Source organism: Notolabrus celidotus, chromosome 22 (genome assembly GCF_009762535.1).
Source record: "Notolabrus celidotus isolate fNotCel1 chromosome 22, fNotCel1.pri, whole genome shotgun sequence".
In the NCBI taxonomy this organism is placed as follows: Eukaryota; Metazoa; Chordata; class Actinopteri; order Labriformes; family Labridae; genus Notolabrus; species Notolabrus celidotus.
Window position 1 is genome coordinate 13,505,029 of NC_048293.1, and position 17,662 is coordinate 13,522,690.

At 41.0% G+C, this 17,662-nt stretch overlaps 2 protein-coding genes across 5 annotated transcripts in view; one reads left to right on the plus strand and one right to left on the minus strand.

The window, feature by feature from the left end:
* The window catches only part of LOC117806096 (KATNB1-like protein 1), a 40,456-nt gene that overhangs the window by 3,107 nt on the left and 19,687 nt on the right, over positions 1-17,662 (minus strand). Inside the window, exon 1 of one of the 3 annotated variants that reach the window (XM_034674778.1) lies at positions 759-974. The exons of the other annotated variants lie outside the window; for them this stretch is intronic. The gene's annotated coding sequence lies outside the window, so the exon portion shown is untranslated. Of the gene's footprint in view, positions 1-758; positions 975-17,662 lie in introns of those variants that run through there. 3 annotated transcript variants of the gene reach the window in all.
* acp7 (acid phosphatase 7, tartrate resistant (putative)) lies at positions 325-15,908 on the plus strand. Of its 2 annotated transcripts, none has more exons than XM_034674775.1 (15): positions 325-391; positions 2,254-2,338; positions 2,519-2,639; positions 3,129-3,329; positions 3,433-3,615; positions 5,501-5,526; positions 6,784-6,881; positions 11,719-11,781; positions 12,617-12,731; positions 12,898-13,011; positions 14,241-14,307; positions 14,717-14,784; positions 14,863-14,934; positions 15,289-15,426; positions 15,517-15,908. In XM_034674775.1, exons 3-15 carry the CDS (start codon positions 2,531-2,533, stop codon positions 15,580-15,582), a joined length of 1,320 nt encoding a protein of 439 aa, XP_034530666.1. In that variant the 5' UTR covers positions 325-391; positions 2,254-2,338; positions 2,519-2,530; the 3' UTR covers positions 15,583-15,908. The 2 variants fall into 2 exon arrangements, with proteins under 2 accessions (XP_034530666.1, XP_034530667.1); XM_034674776.1 differs by lacking the exon at positions 325-391 and adding an exon at positions 454-576.

Consider the following 17,662-nt stretch of genomic DNA (forward strand, 5'->3'; position numbering starts at 1 on the left):
TGTATATATATGTAGGAGTGTTTATGTTTTATTATTATTATTTCTACATGTATGTATGTTTTGTCTTTTGATTTCTGGCAATTATGTTCTGGTACTGGTAATGAGACAGGGGGAGGAGAGAAAAAAGAAAAAAGTTTGTACAATGAAAATGAATGTATGTTTACTTTTCTTGTAATATATTAATAAAAAGACCTTGATCAAAAAAAAATATCTTAACACCTGGTTTGTGAGATATTTAATACAACTGTTTCTTGATTATTTAAAAGACGCATAAATTCAATATATGCGGAAAAACCAACAAAAACTCAATTTCCCAGAATCCACGTGGGTTTTGTTGTTCTTTTGTGTAATGACGTATACAGGAAGTCTTTCCAAGCCGAACAGCTGAGTTGTGAGTGTTTTTACTGACTAATCATATCATTCATCAAGTTAAGCTTTCTAATATCAGTTGTATAGTTTTTGAGAATTGTGAAATCCAGCTTCTTTATTGACTTTATCCTGTAAGTGTTAATGAGAGAACAAAGGGCTTTTAATGTGCGTAACGGTGTACGTACGCGACGAAGTTGTTAATAACATGTAAGAATTAGTCCTGTTAAGGGTACATGATATAACACACAAACACCACTGGTTGGCACAGTTAAATATCACAGCAAGTGGTGTGGAAATTATACATGATCCGTATTGTGAATCATAAACACGCTGCAAGACTTTACAGGAAACAAATAACCCAACACTTTCTCATAATGTGGTGTACTCACCATGTTTTCCCTTCCTAAGCAGAGACAAAAGCGTCAAAGGTTTCTGATGACTCTCTAAGACGACTTCAAACAAGCTCACACCCAGTTTGAACTGCTTCACCCGCCCAGCATTAGAGAATAAAGCATCCTATTCATAACGCAGTTTGAGACTGTGCACCCTCTAGCGACCTGTGACACAGAGCTATCAATGGTGCAAATTCAAACACAAACTGAAGCAGTCGTGTACACGTGTAAATCCCAGTCAGCTGATCCCATGAGCCCTGTTTACATGTGGCATAAACATGAACTAGAGAGGCAGTAACCTGAGCTGCTGATACATACCGCAGTAAATTGGCTTGGATTGTTTTTGTAGGTCTTCTCAGCTCCAATCTGCACAGATGAAATGTTCAAACCAAGCCAGAAACCTTGGTGTAGTCTTAGACTCAGTCCTTAATTTCAGCAGCCACATTAAGACAATTACAAAGTCAGCCTACTATCACCTTAAGAATATATCCAGGATTAAAGAACTAATGTCTCAGCAGGATGCAGAAAAACTCCTCCATGCATTTATCTTTAGCAGACTAGACTACTGTAACGGGGTCTTTACAGGACTCCCTAAAAAGTCCATCAGACGGCTGCAGCTCATACAGAATGCTGCTGCTCGAGTCCTAACAAGGACCAAAAAAGTAGACCACATCACTCCAGTTCTTAGATCTCTACACTGGCTTCCTGTCTGTCAGAGAATAGACTTTAAAATCCTGCTGATGGTTTATAAAGCACTGAATGGTTTAGGCTCAAAATACATTGCTTATCTGCTGCTACTTTATGAACCACCTCGACCTCTGAGGTCATCAGGTACTGGTCTGCTTTCAGTCCCTAGAGTCAGAACGAAACATGGTGAAGCAGCGTTTAGTCATTATGCACCACACATCTGGAACACACTCCCTGAAAGCTGTAGGTCTGCTCCAACTCTCACCTCTTTTAAATCAAAGATTAAGACTTTTTTATTTACCACTGCCTTCCTATCTTAGCTTATTTCAACCCACTTTAAATTAAAATTTTAATGTAATTTTTAATATATTTCTAATTTTCCTTTTCTTTTCTGTTTTATTATATTTGTCATTTTAATTATGTTCTTTTATGCCTGTCTGAATGTTTCCAATAGTTTTAATGTTTTAATGTAAAGCACATTGAGTTGCCCTCGTGTATGAAATGCGCTATACAAATAAAGCTGCCTTGCCTTGCCTTGCCTTGGTGAATTGAATCTGTTATATGCTTTTACTTTTTATGAGCTATGACCCTTTTCCTGATCGCTGAGGCTTATCAATTGTTTGTCTTTGCACTTAATTGATCAGGGGCAAGCCATGGCTTGTGGGCTGCTCCCTGCTGTACTTGAGATCACTTTGACAGCAACAACTTCCCTGAATGCACAATGAAAAACAACATCAGCTGCCTTTATTGACACATCATCTCTTTCCATGCAGTTTTCGCTGACTCTGCTGTTTTACTTCTGCAGTTTCACCACTCAGGCTCACTGATGTAAAGGTCCTCATCTGAAACCAACACATGGTCTGCGTGTATGTTGCTGTTACTGAGGTCAGGTAGGATATTTTGGACTTTATTGGCTATTGGTCCCAAAGAGACACATTGGTTATCTCTGTCATGCAATACACTGTCATGTGATGTTTGAATGTGACTTTAAACATCATGTGATTACAGTGATATAAAGCTGTACTTCCTGGTTGTGTGTTTCTACTCTAACCAAGCATTTCTTCCTGCAGTCCAGAATTAAAATGAGACCTGCTCATGCAGCTTGTGCTCTGTTGAGCCTTGCACCCCTGTTGGTGCTTGGTGTTCCTCCCATTTGGACCCAGCCTGAGCAGGTGCACCTCTCTTATCCAGGTGAGTGATTTTCCATCGCTTCCCTTCAAGTGTAATTTGTATGTTGTGCAGGAGTTATTGACAAAACTTTAAAATCTATTCTATGCTACAGCAATCTGTCCAGTTATATGTGTGCTGTTTCATTAAAAGCCCACTGAGAGTCATCAAGGTTAAAGGGAGGTTGACAGTCCCTCTGCTGCCGTACAGCTAATGCAATCCTTGCTTCACAGTCTGCAGCGTCAACTTTATTTTTCCTGCACTGTTCCTTTCAAAGGTAATGCCTTGTAGTCATTTAATGAGGTGATTTCTGATGAACGAGTACCTGGCCAGTTGAAAGCTTAACTCAGCATACCGGTGGTTATAGCAGCAAGATGTAAAGCACCACAGCTGTGCAAAGGCATCCTATTCATTAGCATCACTTGGCTTATATAAATGCACTAGTAAGTAAATGCAGAGGTTCTCTCGCAGTGATTTGCACCATGATTCCAATGATTGGGCTTTTCTTCACAGGAGAACCAGGGTCTATGGTGGTGACATGGACAACTTTTAATAAGACTGAGAGTAATGTGGAGTACAGCCTTCTGGGGGGTCGTCTCTTTGAGATGACAGCCAAAGGTGATGCTACTCTTTTTGTGGACTCTGGAGAAGAGAAGAGGAAGATGTTCATCCACAGAGTCACTCTCAGAGACCTCAAACCTGCTGCTTCTTACGGTGGGTGGAAACTTCATATCACTGACCTTTACTTTTGGCTTGTGAGATAATTTTCCCTCATAAACATGTTGAAATTGTTTTTTCCTACTTGCCTTTCCAACAGTCTATCACTGTGGGAGCGATGAGGGCTGGAGCGACATTTTCTTCTTCACTGCTCTGAATGACAGCACTAGTTTCAGTCCAAGGTTTGCTCTGTATGGTGACCTGGGCAATGAGAACCCTCAGTCTCTGGCTCGGCTGCAAAAGGAGACACAGCAGGGCATGTACGATGCTATCCTACACATAGGTAATCCCCAACCTGAGCTTATTGAATCAATACAAATACGAATGCATATTTGGATAATTTGCAACATCTAATTTTAGTAATTCACTCTTAAGTGGCACAACGTAGCTCAAACCATATTGTAGTAGCATAGATCAAATTGAGAAAGCTATTTACAAAGAGCTCTAATGAAGAAGCCAAATTTCATGTTGGTCATAAATACCATTGGCATGAATGAATTAGCATTCATCTTAAAATGAGTGCGATGTGGGTCACTTGCTTTCACAGTCAAAGATGAAAAGGAAGAGTAGAATCTAAAGAGAGTGCAGGTCTGTTTTGTATCAAAACATGTTTGTCCAGAAAATTGGCCTGAGGCTGTCCTTCACTGACTATTGTCCCCTGTCTGGATTTAATGCCACGGATTAAAGAAACAGCCTTCTGATTTTTATTCTCTCTGTCAGCTTTTCAAATGACTCACTAAGTTAAGCCCTTTTTTACGGCCACTTTTAAAAGCTTACAAAGCTTAAATGTTAAGTCTGTTTTCCTCATTAAACCAGATTAAACATTTCTATGAGGCTGACTGGGGTCCACTGGTCCAGAATACAATATAGTTTGGTATCTTGGGAAATAAGCTTGTGTTTTTTTCTTGCCCAGGGTTAGATGAGACGATTGATACCAATCCTGACTGTTTGCTAAAAATGAAGCTAGAGCCAACAGCAAATTAGCCTAGCTTAGCACAAAGACTGCAAGCACAAGAAATCAGAAAGGGTGGCAACCCCAAGTAAAACAATGAATTTACACTTTTTGTGCAATACAATAAACAAGATAAAACATTTAAAGAGTTAAAGTAGTGTTGGTAGCAAAGTTTGACTTTGGAAAGGGCCAGGCTGGCTTGTCCGCCTATCTCTTTTTTGCCTTTAATTGATAGGACAGCTGAAGAGAGACAGGAAATGTGGGGAGCAGAGAGCGAAAGAAGACATGCAGCTCCCGGCCGGGAGTCGAACTGGCAACCTCTGCAATGAGGACTGTAGCCTCAGTATGTGCAGCGCTTAGACCGCTAGCGCCCCATCCACCGATCTCCATTGTTAATGCAAAGCTAGTCAAATAGCCTGTTGGCTCTAGCTTCAAACTTTGAAAACAGACCTGAAACTGGACCCTGTCTCCTCATCTAAATCTCTTTAAGCATCTGAAATAGCATTTATAAGAATATTTTATTAAAGCAGCAGAGCTTAATGAGTCATTATCAGGGGTCGACCGATCATTGGCCTTGTTTTCATATTCAGCCATTACTCGAATATCAGCATCAGCTATTTATTTTACAGATTGCTAATAAACGAATTGATATAAAGTGTGCTACTTCGGTTCCACTGCCGGCATATCTTTCCCTCTGAGCCTGTTTTCATTCACCACTCTGTCTCCTGATGCTCTGCCCACAACACGATCTGATTGGTTACTGTACAGTAACATCACAGGACTATGTGGCGTAACTGTACTATAACTGGTTAACTGTTAACTCCTGTATATGATGTTGAAAGTTTTAGTTTTGATTAAAAATGAGCTGAAGCCATTTAAATAAAGTCTTGGATCGGAGTCTATAATATTCCAAATTCTAAATATGACAGATTTTTAATTTTATTTTAATGTAAATGCATTTTGGTTCCAAATATTGGTCATCATTCTCATGATCTACGAATAATCAATATTGGTATGGGTTCTTGAGAATTCAATATCGGTCAACCCCTGGTTATTATCTGGACAACTTTTTAGGTGACAACTTTTGGCAAGTGCACAAAACATGTACATATTGTTGTTGCTTTTTAATGTGGGAGGGGGAAAAACTTTAAATGCTGTATAAAAAACTTAAAAGTTCTATTCTAATCGATATTCTCTGTTGTTGTTTTTTTTCCAGGGGACTTTGCCTACGACATGCATGAGGTATTTCCTCTTTCGGCTCTTCGGGATCATAAACTCTGATCACAGCCACTTTCAGTGATTTCTGACAATACATTTCCTTCATCAATTTCCTAAATTCTGAAAGCCTCTCTTGACACTCCACTAACCCCATGATGACTGACGAAATAAGCCAATTCGCCTCTCTCCTCTGCTTCTATCTCACCACGAATGCATTTAAAGTTTGGCTCAGATACACCGCTTACGATCGGTGTTACCGTGAAATGCCTCGGACCGACGGGGAAAGATGATACGTCTGTTTATGTCACCAAAGTATTTCTTGGAAAAATAGCACCATTCATAACCACAAATATGAAATCCGGATATCACTGTAGCTCATCTGTAAACCTTCCAGCTGTCATTGTTCATATTTAGCAAACACAACGCTGCCTTGGATGCTAATATTAATTTTCCCGAATCAAGTTCCTGCGTTATTCATGTTCTTCCTAATATGGAAAACTGCTAAATGCAATCAGCAGACTGCAGAAAAATGAATAACCATAATTCATCCAAGCTGTGTTTGTAACTGGAATGTGCGAGCACATCCTGTGGTTTCACTGATAATATGAATACTAAAACAGAGGGAAGGGAATTAATGGTTTTGGCAGGTAAAATCCATCAGTGCTGCAATGAGCTACAGTGCACTGAAAAGCACAAAGAGGTTTGTTTCGTAGAATTATGATACCTTCCTGAATCTGGCTGGGGGAAAGACTGGTTGGAGCCAAATTGTGCTTTTATTTTGTTGTTGAATGAGAGACATGGTTGTATAGTGTTTTGTATATGTGCATGCAATTTTGACACAAGACTCCAGGTGATGGCAGCCAGGTGTGTGAATTGAGAGTACACAGTTTTCGACTATCAGTGTATTGAAGCATTACTGGAGTTCATCCTTCATTTATCAGCTTACTGTTTTGCTTTCACAAGATTGTTAGAGTTGTGATTGTATGAACTAATCACAATAGACTGGAGAGAATAGAAAAAACTGTAAAAACCCTGATCAGCACAGATCAGCACATCCAAACAGAAAACCCTTTGGACATTATTTTCTGCTATGTGACAAACATGCATCCAGAGCTTGTTTCCCAATTCACCCCTAAGTGACATATTTAAGATAAAACTAGTTTGATAGAAAGTGAGAAAACTCTAATACAGTCGTTCTTTAAACAAGTCTGGTGAAATATTTGGGAATGGAATAGAGTTAAACTTTGTTCTCTAATCTTTGACATCATGTCACTTTTCCAGGACAATGCCAGGATCGGAGATGAGTTCATGAGGCAGGTCCAGTCCATAGCTGCCTACGTGCCCTACATGACCTGTCCAGGCAACCATGAAGCCTCATAGTAAGTGACTTTTAATCTCTTGTCTTAGAAGTCTCTTCACACGTGGATATATAAACACAATTGTTGATTTTAAACACAGAGAAACTTGAACTCTTAACATTTAGAGTGAACATGGAAGCTTTCTGACTGTGTTTCTGTTTGTTTACATTCTGCTCAGGACACATGGGCAGATAATTAATGAGGTTTGGGGTAAAAACATTGGTACGTGCTGTAATACATAGCGGTGAGAGAGCTTTGCCAGACTCCACATGACAAATTACTCACAGAACTGGCTACTGTAAATGTACAGTCTGTGTGCACATTTTTGAAAAGAGAATAACCAACCCCCTTAAAACAACCTCTATGGTCTGCCACAGTTTTCCCCCCATAAAGTACAAACTCTGGCCTGCAGAAGAAAAAAAAACTCTTCATTGTACCACTCGAACAGACGGGAGCTATTTTGGTCACTAAAGGCTGGAGCAGTGTCAGAAACCACCGACATCTAAACAAGGCAGCGCTATCCAAAACAAACATTTATCAGACTGGGAATCATGAGCTTTCACTATCTGTTTTTCAGCTCACAGGGACGGCCCCGTTGTGGTGGGAACTCTGTCTGCATTTTGACTCATCCTCACTGAATGTGTTGATCATATTTGAGCCTGGGAAATGTCCCGGACTGAGCAACCCAATGAATAATTGTTATTATTCGAGCAGAATTTGAAATATCTCTCGGTTCCAGTGTCTCAGATGTGATGATGTGAAGCTTTTCTTTGTCTGGGAGGAATGTTAATTCAATATATTTGAGTTTTGGAGAGTTGGTCAGACCAAAAAATGCAATTTTAACTTGGAATCTGAGAAACTGCTGGGGATGTTTTGGCTTTTTTTTTTTTTTTTTTAGCATTTTAGAGATTAATTGTTAAATTAAAAAAAGATCTACAGAATAACAAACTCTGCTGCTCATGCATATGCATTGGTTGTACATCTACCTTGCTATTGCACTCTCATCACAGTTCTTATGCCCTACATTTAAGACACACAGCCTATCAAATGACCCTAAGTGGCCACCGTAGTTCAAACAGCATTTCGCTGCCACCTTCAACGAACTCAGGCTCTGTTAATGCGAGCTCCAGGTATTGACATTGCTGTTGCTACCAACACTACTACTTAGCTCCTTATGGCCTTTACATCCTGACTTAGAACGAGATGGGCAACAACAGACAACACATCAACAGGGTTATTAAGTGGGCACATCTCTTTGCCGTTGTTTCTTCAAGTTTGGCCCACAACAACTTGGGAGGCTGTAGATTATCAGAACTAGGGGTGTGAATCTTTCAGTCTCTCACAATTTGATTTTGATTCTTGGAGCCACGATTCAATCCAAAGTTCATTTTTGTATTCAAACCGATTCGCAGCTCTCAGCCTCGTCACAGCCTCAAGTCTGTCTGGTGGGTCTTGTTCTCGAGCTCAATGGAATTTTCTTGTAGAGGATTTAAGACTTGAATAAAGCTGAGACAGCAAACCTTGAGCATCCTCATATGCTTTTAATCCCACACATCAGCAGCTGATGCATCCTCAAATTCCAAGCACATCTGCTTGAGTTGGTGGTGTGTGTTTACACATTCAAAGACCTTTGAGGTGCCTCGTCTTGCACCATAATATTTACTTACTGCTGCAATATGGAGACAGTCCTCGCCTGGCCCTGCCATGTGTAATGTGACGACTGCCTGGTTCTTATTAAGGACTAGCGAGCAGTAGTCTCTTTTTCTTGGCGTGGCATCCCGACATGAGAACTTGATATTGCTCGCTTGCTGTGTTACATAACCAGAAATCCAGCTCCTATACCTTAATTTGTGTTTTGCTCTGCGGTGTTAAGACATCCAAATACTCCCAGCAGCTGGCTCCTGCTCTTATCCCTCGCTCTCCCTCTCTATACTTCTCTGTCCCTCTCTTTCCGACCTCAGAAGCTAATGGGTAGAGAGAAATTGAAACAGGGCACACCACAAAAGTTTTTGGTCAGCATTCCAGCAGGATGAGAACAGTGGATCCACAGAAGATGCTAAGGCCCCAATCAAGACTATCTTTGTTCCCTGAGCACAATACGGTTCATCAGACCCTCAGAGAGACAGGGCAGTAACCGTCACTGCCTGAAACAATGTCCTGTGATGGGAGTCAGCGATATGCCTCCTGAAGACTACAACTGCTTCCTTTCATCCCTCTAACGGCGGGGATTGAGCTCATCAGATGATGAAAGGGGAGGTTTGATGAGGAAGGAAAGTCTTGTTGGGACAGTTTAAGAGTCAAGTTGTCCACATTGAATTTGACAGCCACCAGATTTCTATCTCCATAACATTTGAGCAGGAAAGCAAACACACATGGAAAACAAGCGTGCTTTGGGTTACAGAGGATGACTCACGCTCATAAGTTTGTTCTCCCACAGTGCAGATTATTGAAAGAAATATAGGCTTATCATATTTGTACCCAATTGGATTTTCCAGCTCTGAACCTCCGAACAAAAGACTTAAAACTAAGCCTGCAGTTATTTCTACAACTAAACCTTTCCCTCATGCCATGCCCGCTTACATCACTCTGTTTGGATTCCTGGAGAGTGTGTGTATTATAATACTGAATGAAAATAAAATTGTTTATTTCTTCAAAGTTCACAGTGCCTTCCTGTATCCCCTCTGCAGACTTGCCACTACTGTTCTTCACCACAAGATGGGAGCCTAACACCATCTTTAGGACTTTTCTTGCTGTAGTTCCTTCACAGGGATGACAGATTTTCACAAACACCGCTCTGACTCTGCAATGCCCCAAAGAAAATACTACTTTTCTTATATTTTTCATTTAATCAGGAAGTTTCAGCATCTTATTGTGAAGGCTCACATTGATTCATGGTAATAGTAGTATGATTGACACAAATATGGATGAAAAGAGTTGCTGACTCAAGCAGTTTTCCTCTGTGCTGAATGATTAAAGGTCACACACTGGCCTTGCCCATTTAACACTGACCTCAGTGCCTACAGAAACTACTGCTCTCATCATTTCACACTTCATCAGCATTATTCCTCAGTCTCTTCGATCCTCCTCTCGCATCCCTGCTCCTGGCTTTTAACCTTTGACCTCTCTGTTCTCTCGTTACCATTAACCATGCGTTAACTGCAGTCCAGGCAGAATACTGCACGTTTTTCCCTTCACTTATGTAAGATAAGAAAACAATCAATCCCATCACCTTGCTTAGTTAATGGCCCGTAGAGAAGACTGGCTCCTGCCGAAATGAAAAACTGTGAGAAGAGCGAGTCGGGTTGGCGTCTGGGAGAGATTTCCATGAAAGAGTTGTTCTCTTTGGCATGCGCCCATCGTAATATATGGAGAGAATGTAAATAATGGTGCACTCTTGGATGTTATTTTTGATGAATTCTTGTCTTTAAGGACATGTTTGAATGATTTGGTGGTCAGAAATGGAAGTGGTGAGTGTGATAGCAGCGAAAGAAAGACCTTTTTCAGGATTTACCGTTTCCACTTAACCTTAGGATTATAACAATGAATCGAGTATTGAGTAATTGATTTTTAAGAACGTGGTCTGAGACGTTTCTTTCTATCAGATAGAGATATACAGCATGCGCTCTCATATTACATTCAGCCATCAGGGTGGTGTCATTTAAAGCAAAGTGTGCTCCAGGTCTCTGCGATAGCTCTTTTTTATGGGGAGCCATAATTGACAGAACACCGCCCATTACAACTATATGAGGATACCAGGGTGAACTTTTAACGGGACATTACGCCATCTTTGGATACCAAGCACACAGGCTGGTACAAAGTCCCTTTCTAGATAGAGATTTTTTCAAACACTGGCACACCGCTATCTCTGCTTACCAGAAGAATCAGAGCCTCCTGAAAGTGTGATACCAGACTGGTTGTGACCCGGTTACACTCCTGGAATGACTCCTGACCATGTAGACATTTCTGTTCGCTCACTTCTCTTGTTGCAAATTCTCCTCATTTGAGCCTCGCTCTATATGCCAATATTTCCACAGAGATTATTTTATGAGCCTGCTCTGTTTGTTACATTAAACAATTTGCACGCCTCTATATGTTCTGTAGTTATCCAGTAATTTAACTTGTGAACATTTCCAAAGACTACTTGCAATTTGCATCCCAAATCTGGATCAAATGTAAGCCACTAAAACTTAGTGGTCAAATCATTGTGGAGGTCACTTCAGATTTAATCCCTAAAATGGAGCTGCCTGTAAAACTTAAGGAGCTCTTTACGCAAGATGTCATGGTTTTAGAGGGGTATATTTAGAGGTCTGTTTTCCTTGATTGACAGATGCATTACATGATGCATGACCTAATCTCAGCTCCACCCTAGCTCCCTCTTATTGCCCTTATTTTCATTATCTGGCCTCAGAAAATGACCATGATCTTAACTTCAAAACATGCCTTAAAAAGCTTGTAGGGCAATGTCACAGAGGCACGGTCCATGTTCTTTACTACAGTCTTTAATTTGAGGAGGCAGTCTTTGACGGCCGGGCTACAGCAAAGTGTACAGTTCCTTTGAGTATCTAAAAATAGGGACATGTTTTTAAACTTTCACACAGATGTCAGCACCACAGTTTAATGGTCATCTTTATCCAGTGGTATATCATTCTGAGTTCTCTGGCACGGTGACATGGGAAGGAAAAGTTGCAAAAAACAAAAGAATTGTAACAGAACTAGGCAGTCATTTTCAGAATTGCTGCTCTTGGGTCTATTGTGAGTGGACTGTAGTTTTGCTTTTGTTTGCACTTCGTTGTTCATTGCTCTGTCTCAGACATCAGCCAATCTAACTAACCTTTCTTCTTCTCTTGTTTGTTTGCAGTAACTTCTCTAACTACAGGAATCGCTTCAGCATGCCCGGCAACACTGAGAGCTTGTGGTACAGGTGAGTGAGAGGAACTTGTGGAAGAAGTTTGCCAGTTGTTCCTTCAGTTAAAGTGGACTTGGACGAGGTACAACAGGTGAAAAACCACAAGCAGTTTTGGTCAGGGAAGAGGATGCATGCTGTGCACACAGAGCAAGGAAAGAGAAATGATTCATTTTCCAACTGAGGCCCCATGTGAAGTATCATATTTGGGTTTACCAAGCCTACTACTGTATTTCTTTAAGCATTAATGAGCTGTAATAGGCCGCCCAGAGGAGCTGGCCGCAGAGGAGTGCAGAGCTCCCTTCTCTTAGTTTAGTTTACCTCTCCTATCACAGGGACATTGGGATTACACAAAGGAGCTATACATCTTACTGAGTGACTCATAGCTCACTACAGACCCTCTCCTCTCAGACAGAAAGATAAAACCATAGTAGATCATAGACCAGCTGCCCACTCCTCAGACCCAGGGTCTAGACGCAGACAGGCTTGCTGGCTCAGGGCCACAGCTCCATGTGTGTAGTTATGAAAACTGGAGAAACAATCTAACTGCTAGACGACTACTGGAAACTTTTCAGTTCATAACATGCCATACACATGTACAGAACACATGCTTTTCCATGAAGCCTGCGTCAGAACATGGAAGCACTCACAGAAAGTAGGATTTATTATTTTCTCTAAAGTGGATCTGGCTTCGCATTCAGCATTTAAATGCCAGAGACAAGACTTAGTTTTGGAGTATTTTTCACACTATCTTAAGTGTAAAGTGAAGTCTGTTCTTGCTTAACTGCTGACTTTCAGCATGCCTTCTCCTCTGGGTCAAGCTTTGTATCATTTTAACGATGTGTGTCCACAGCTGGAACCTGGGGTCAGCGCACATCATCTCCCTCTCCACTGAGGTTTATTTCTATCTCGAGTTCGGCCTGGAGCTCCTCTTCAAGCAGTACGAGTGGCTGAGGAAAGACCTGGAGGTTAATGACCGAAACAGTTTCATGTGTTGATGATGGCTAAGAGCTCTGCCCACAATTGCCTCTCTGCCTCTAGGATATATTCTCTTCCAAAGTTGTTTCATTTTCTTTTCTCTCTGTGAATCTACTGATATCTTATTGTATTTGAAATGGAATCGTCTCAAACTAGGAGGCCAACAAGCCAGAAAACCGAGCAGTGCGTCCATGGATCATCACTATGGGACACAGGCCCATGTACTGCTCTGATGATGACCAGGACGACTGTACCACATTTGACTCCTACGTATGTAAAAAACAGAATCTTGAATGTTCTTTTTAACACAGTTGCCTACAGTTATAATTTCTGCCACATTGTAAATATAAGGTATCATAAAATTATAACTATAGAAAAGAAACTTGAGAGAAGCTTTAAAGTCCAGCTCATTAAAGGACAGTGATGCCAGCCACTACTTCAGAAAAGTCCTGCAGAAATGGCTTAGGGCCTATTTCCACTAACAGCAGTTTTTGCAATGGACACAGGCCCTAAGCACCAATGCTTAGTGGTTGAGGTTACCGAAGAGTTCCAGCAGTACTTCTACATCCCTTAGTACTTACATTAAGTCTGTTCTTAAAGATTAAGGTACATAGACCATAATCTAATAGCAGCAGTTCTAAACCCTGAAATTACACCCTCCAAAAAAAAAACCCCAGTGTGGTTCGTATCCCCTCTGTACAGACCTTCGTTATTGTAGTTGACAAAGTTGATATCAGCAGTCCCCCCACTTCTTGACTCTGATTGGCCAGTAATTGATAAGTGACATTGACGAGCACAATGGTGTTCCAAAAAGTTGATCTATTTCATCTGAGAGTGCTGGAAGTGAAGCAACAAAATACTGCCCCTGCTAAGGGTGTTTTTTTGCATTTAGAACATTCAGCTCTGAATACGCTGGACTGTATTGGTTTTGTCTCAAAAATAGGTTAGGCCAGCACAAACAAAAAAAAATAATATGCTGCTAGTGGAAACAGGCCCTTAGCTTTTTTCTTATTTTTTTTGCAAAGCATAAAGACTTTATTTCTTTTTTTGCATCAACAAAGCAAAAAAAATGTTGAATCTTCTTTTTCAAAAATCTTCAAACAGACAAGTTTGTTATTCAGTTTTTTCATTTTATACAAAGAGCATTGAGTCAGGATCATAATATACATATATACATGTCTTTGCATTTGTGCTCATATTCTGCTGATTTCCCTGAATCTCTAATTTGCTCCTGCTGGTAGACGTGTCACATTTATTGCAAGCTGGCCAGTACACATTGCAGCCTGTAAGCACATTGAGTACGGCCTGCTGTCATAATCACTGTAATTTGGACTAAATAGTTTCCACCTAGACTTTCTTGTCTCAGCACTTGGCACAGTTTGGACTGAGACTGGCATGGATACAGTGGGGCTGTACCAGGTTGTATTTCAGGTAGCAGGTAGAGTTTCAGACGCTGATGTCAGTTCTTGCTGTTATTATTCCTCTCTGTTATATATCAGGTCCGACGGGGACGGAATGACACCAAACCACCAGCTCCTGGTCTGGAGGATCTATTTTACCTCTATGGTAGGGTTTCCATTTGACAACCAGCAGTGTGCTGCTTATGAATGTTTAAGGTCACACATTTTCACACTCAAATAGACTAATGTTTTACCAATTACTGAGAGCAGACAAGCTCAAAAACCCTTTATTACAAACAGGCTTTTGGTCCCAAAAGCCCATTTGTAAATGTTTTTCCTGTATTACATGTCTCACACTTTTGTTTGTTGCATTAAATTACTGAAGTTGCAGTGGAACTTTGAAGGTTTTTGTAGCTCTGATGTGAAGATTTTGGTCATTTGTGAGAAAATTTCAAAATGAAACTGGCAGTTGATCAGAGAAACATGAGATTTCACAGTGAAATGTTTTTAATTGAGCCATTCAGCTGGTTATTTTTCTACGGAAGATGCTGATTATCATCTAATCTCTTTCACAGGAGTGGATTTGGAGCTATGGGCACATGAACACACTTATGAGAGACTGTGGCCTGTCTACGGCGACAAGGTCAGCTCCTCACTACATTCCTCAATCTATAGTCTTTGCTTTGGATCAGTGACAGAGATGTGTGTTTTTCTCTTTAAGGTGTTCAATGGGAGCAAAGAGCAGCCTTATGTGAACCCAAAAGCTCCAGTTCACATTATCACGGGCTCTGCTGTAAGTAATTTCACATCATAGCATCAGCATTTTTTCCACAGACATCAATGCATAAATTGACAGCAGCATCAACAAAAACAATGTTGCATTGTTCAGAGTCCCTTCTGTGCAGCAGTTGGTCTGCCACATGGTCCAGGGCCAGCTGTTTCTCTGGTTAAGTGTTTTCTGATGTGGTGGAGAGCAGTGCAGGACATGCCTCGTCATCCAACCGCAGAAGGATTAGTCATCAGCATATCAAACTGTAGCCAGACTCACACCGAGGCCCAGCCACAGTTGTAAATGTCACACAGGGTTTTGTGGACTGAGCTGGAGGAGGGCATTTAGCTATCACTAACAGATCCTCTACAAACACAGGGCTGCAGAGAGAGGACCGACAGGTTCAACCCAAACCCTAAAGAGTGGAGCGCTTTCCGCAGCTCAGACTATGGCTACACTCGCATGCAAGTGGTCAACACTACCCACCTGTACCTGGAGCAGGTCTCTGATGACCAGGTGAGCACACGTGAAAAAACATGCACACGAGTACAACAAAGGTAGAAGAGCTCACTAAAGTTATGACAATGTTTTTTCTGTGTGTTCCAGTACGGCAAAGTGATTGACAACATATGGGTTGTGAAAGAAAAGCACGGCTACGCTTCCTGGTTCTGAGGAACATCTTACCAAAACAATCTGCCCAGGGAATGCACTTTGAACTTTAGACAAGCACGTGTTTTGCAAGTTGCACTGACAAATAAATAAACCAATTTATTCATTCCTACATAAATCATCTTTCAAATCAAGAAGAATTAAATCTGCTCGTTTTATTTGCTGTATTTTCCTCTCTGCTTTAAATAATAAGAATGCCACTGTGTGATTATTAAGAACTGTGAATGTATCATGCAACTGGAATTAGCTGTCAGGCTCTCTCCTACTGTTTTGTAAACAGAAAATACAAAAACTTTTAAGAGATTCAATAAATTCTTCTTTTTTATGAATCTGCTGATTTGTCCTTCCTCCCAAAAATTCCCTTTGTTTCATCACTGAAGTCTAAATAAGTTTTTTCAGTTCAACTTTTCATCCACAAATAGATGCTGCCAAAGTATTCCGTTGACAATAGCAATAGACAGCGAGAATCTGTCTGACTCCAGGCGCCGTTCCCTTCAGAGCACATTTCTCATCTCAAAAACCTGGAATTGCACTTACACAGATCAGATCTCCCTTCTATCACTCTGTCTAGATGACAGAGGCTCCCTTGGATAATTGCATCAGGATATTGGAACCTTATTTCACTGTCCATCTGTGTGGCCTTCAGGGCCTGAAACAAAAAGACACATGGATCTCTACGTCTGGATAAAAGGGCAGTTATGTAACAGGGATGTTTGTGGCTTGGGCACATGCAGAGTGAGAGAAGGCTCCTTCCCCAGAGGAGTGTTTATGCCATGACTCTCACCACTATATTGGCGTTAATTCCTAATAAGAGCATGCTGCCTTGGATGAATACTGGCAGACTGGCAGCAGGGATCAACATGCGGCTGTGTTTTCAGTTTTCTTTAAGCGCCAGAGTTTGATGGTGTATCTGCATAATTATGTTGACACAAAATATACAAATCAGTGATTCGTTAACACCACTTATGAGTTTTAGCATACAGCACGTTGCCTGGCAAGCATTTTGATCAGAAGCACATGCAAACTATGAGAGACATTGCAGAAAAGTGCCGTTCATCATCTGAATGGAGGACCGCTTACGGTAAGAAGACAAAACATTACAGCAGCTTTCGCTCAGTCAAGACGTGTCAAAACAAGTTAGCCAAAAGGAGCTGAGGGCTTTTGTAGAAAGTACAAAAATAGTCAGGCGTCAGTAGCATGTGTGTAAATCTATCCAAGGATTTGTTGAACTTCTCTCTGATGTCAACGTCCCGTCGTGCTGTGGTGTCTGGCAGACCAAAGAGACACAAGCGTACGGAGATCACACCTCATACTCACATGCTCTCAGTGTGCCTACCCACTGCTGAACGCCACTCAAACACAGCTGCATGGGTGTTAAAGTATCTTTGCAAAGCAGGCCCTGCACCACTGAGAGTCTGACCTTTGACTTACTCATGTTGTACTGGGTTCATTGTTGTGTCCAACTGAGTGAGAGACAGGAGGAAGAAGCGCTGTTAAAGTGCAGAGTCCAGGGAAGGTATGAGAGGAGAGCGCTGCCAGATTGTAGAGTAGATTGCATCATTGCATTTGTTTACAATTGTTAGCAACCACATTTATAGTCCCATAAAGATTGGTTGTTTTCCAGTTGTTCTTCCAGGTACAATGTATGATGCAGAAAAAAAAAGAAGGAAAGTTCTCGCCGTAAAAAATGAGGATGTCCTGCGGTGTGCACGTTCCTCATCGTTGAGTTCATGTGATTTTCTTTAAATCCATAAAAAAAAAAGAAACATTGATCAGAATCCAGGAAAAAAAGGGCAGGGAGAAAATAACATGTCACATCAGATCGCATGCCTATTGCTGAAATATGATGTGCTTATTACTGCTTATGATAGTGGAACAGCAGGGTTTTTGGTAGTGCGGTTTAAGGCGTTTGTTGACAGAAAATGATTCTTGCTTTTAATAGGGCAACAGATTTTATAGCACTTCCTTGACTCCAGCGTGTATGCCAATTTATTCCTCTCAACTCATGGCTTTGGCAAGTCAGAAATCAGATTTATTACCTTATTACAAGTAAACTGACTTTCAAGAATTTTATTTTCACAAC

Excerpts from the sequence above, each read along its gene's own strand:
- acp7 (XM_034674775.1), top strand. The coding sequence starts at position 2,531 with ATGAGACCTGCTCATGCAGCTTGTGCTCTGTTGAGCCTTGCACCCCTG. Across the intron at positions 5,527-6,783 it reads TTGCCTACGACATGCATGAG|GACAATGCCAGGATCGGAGA; the intron begins GTATTTCCTCTT and ends TCACTTTTCCAG. Across the intron at positions 15,427-15,516 it reads AGCAGGTCTCTGATGACCAG|TACGGCAAAGTGATTGACAA; the intron begins GTGAGCACACGT and ends TGTGTGTTCCAG.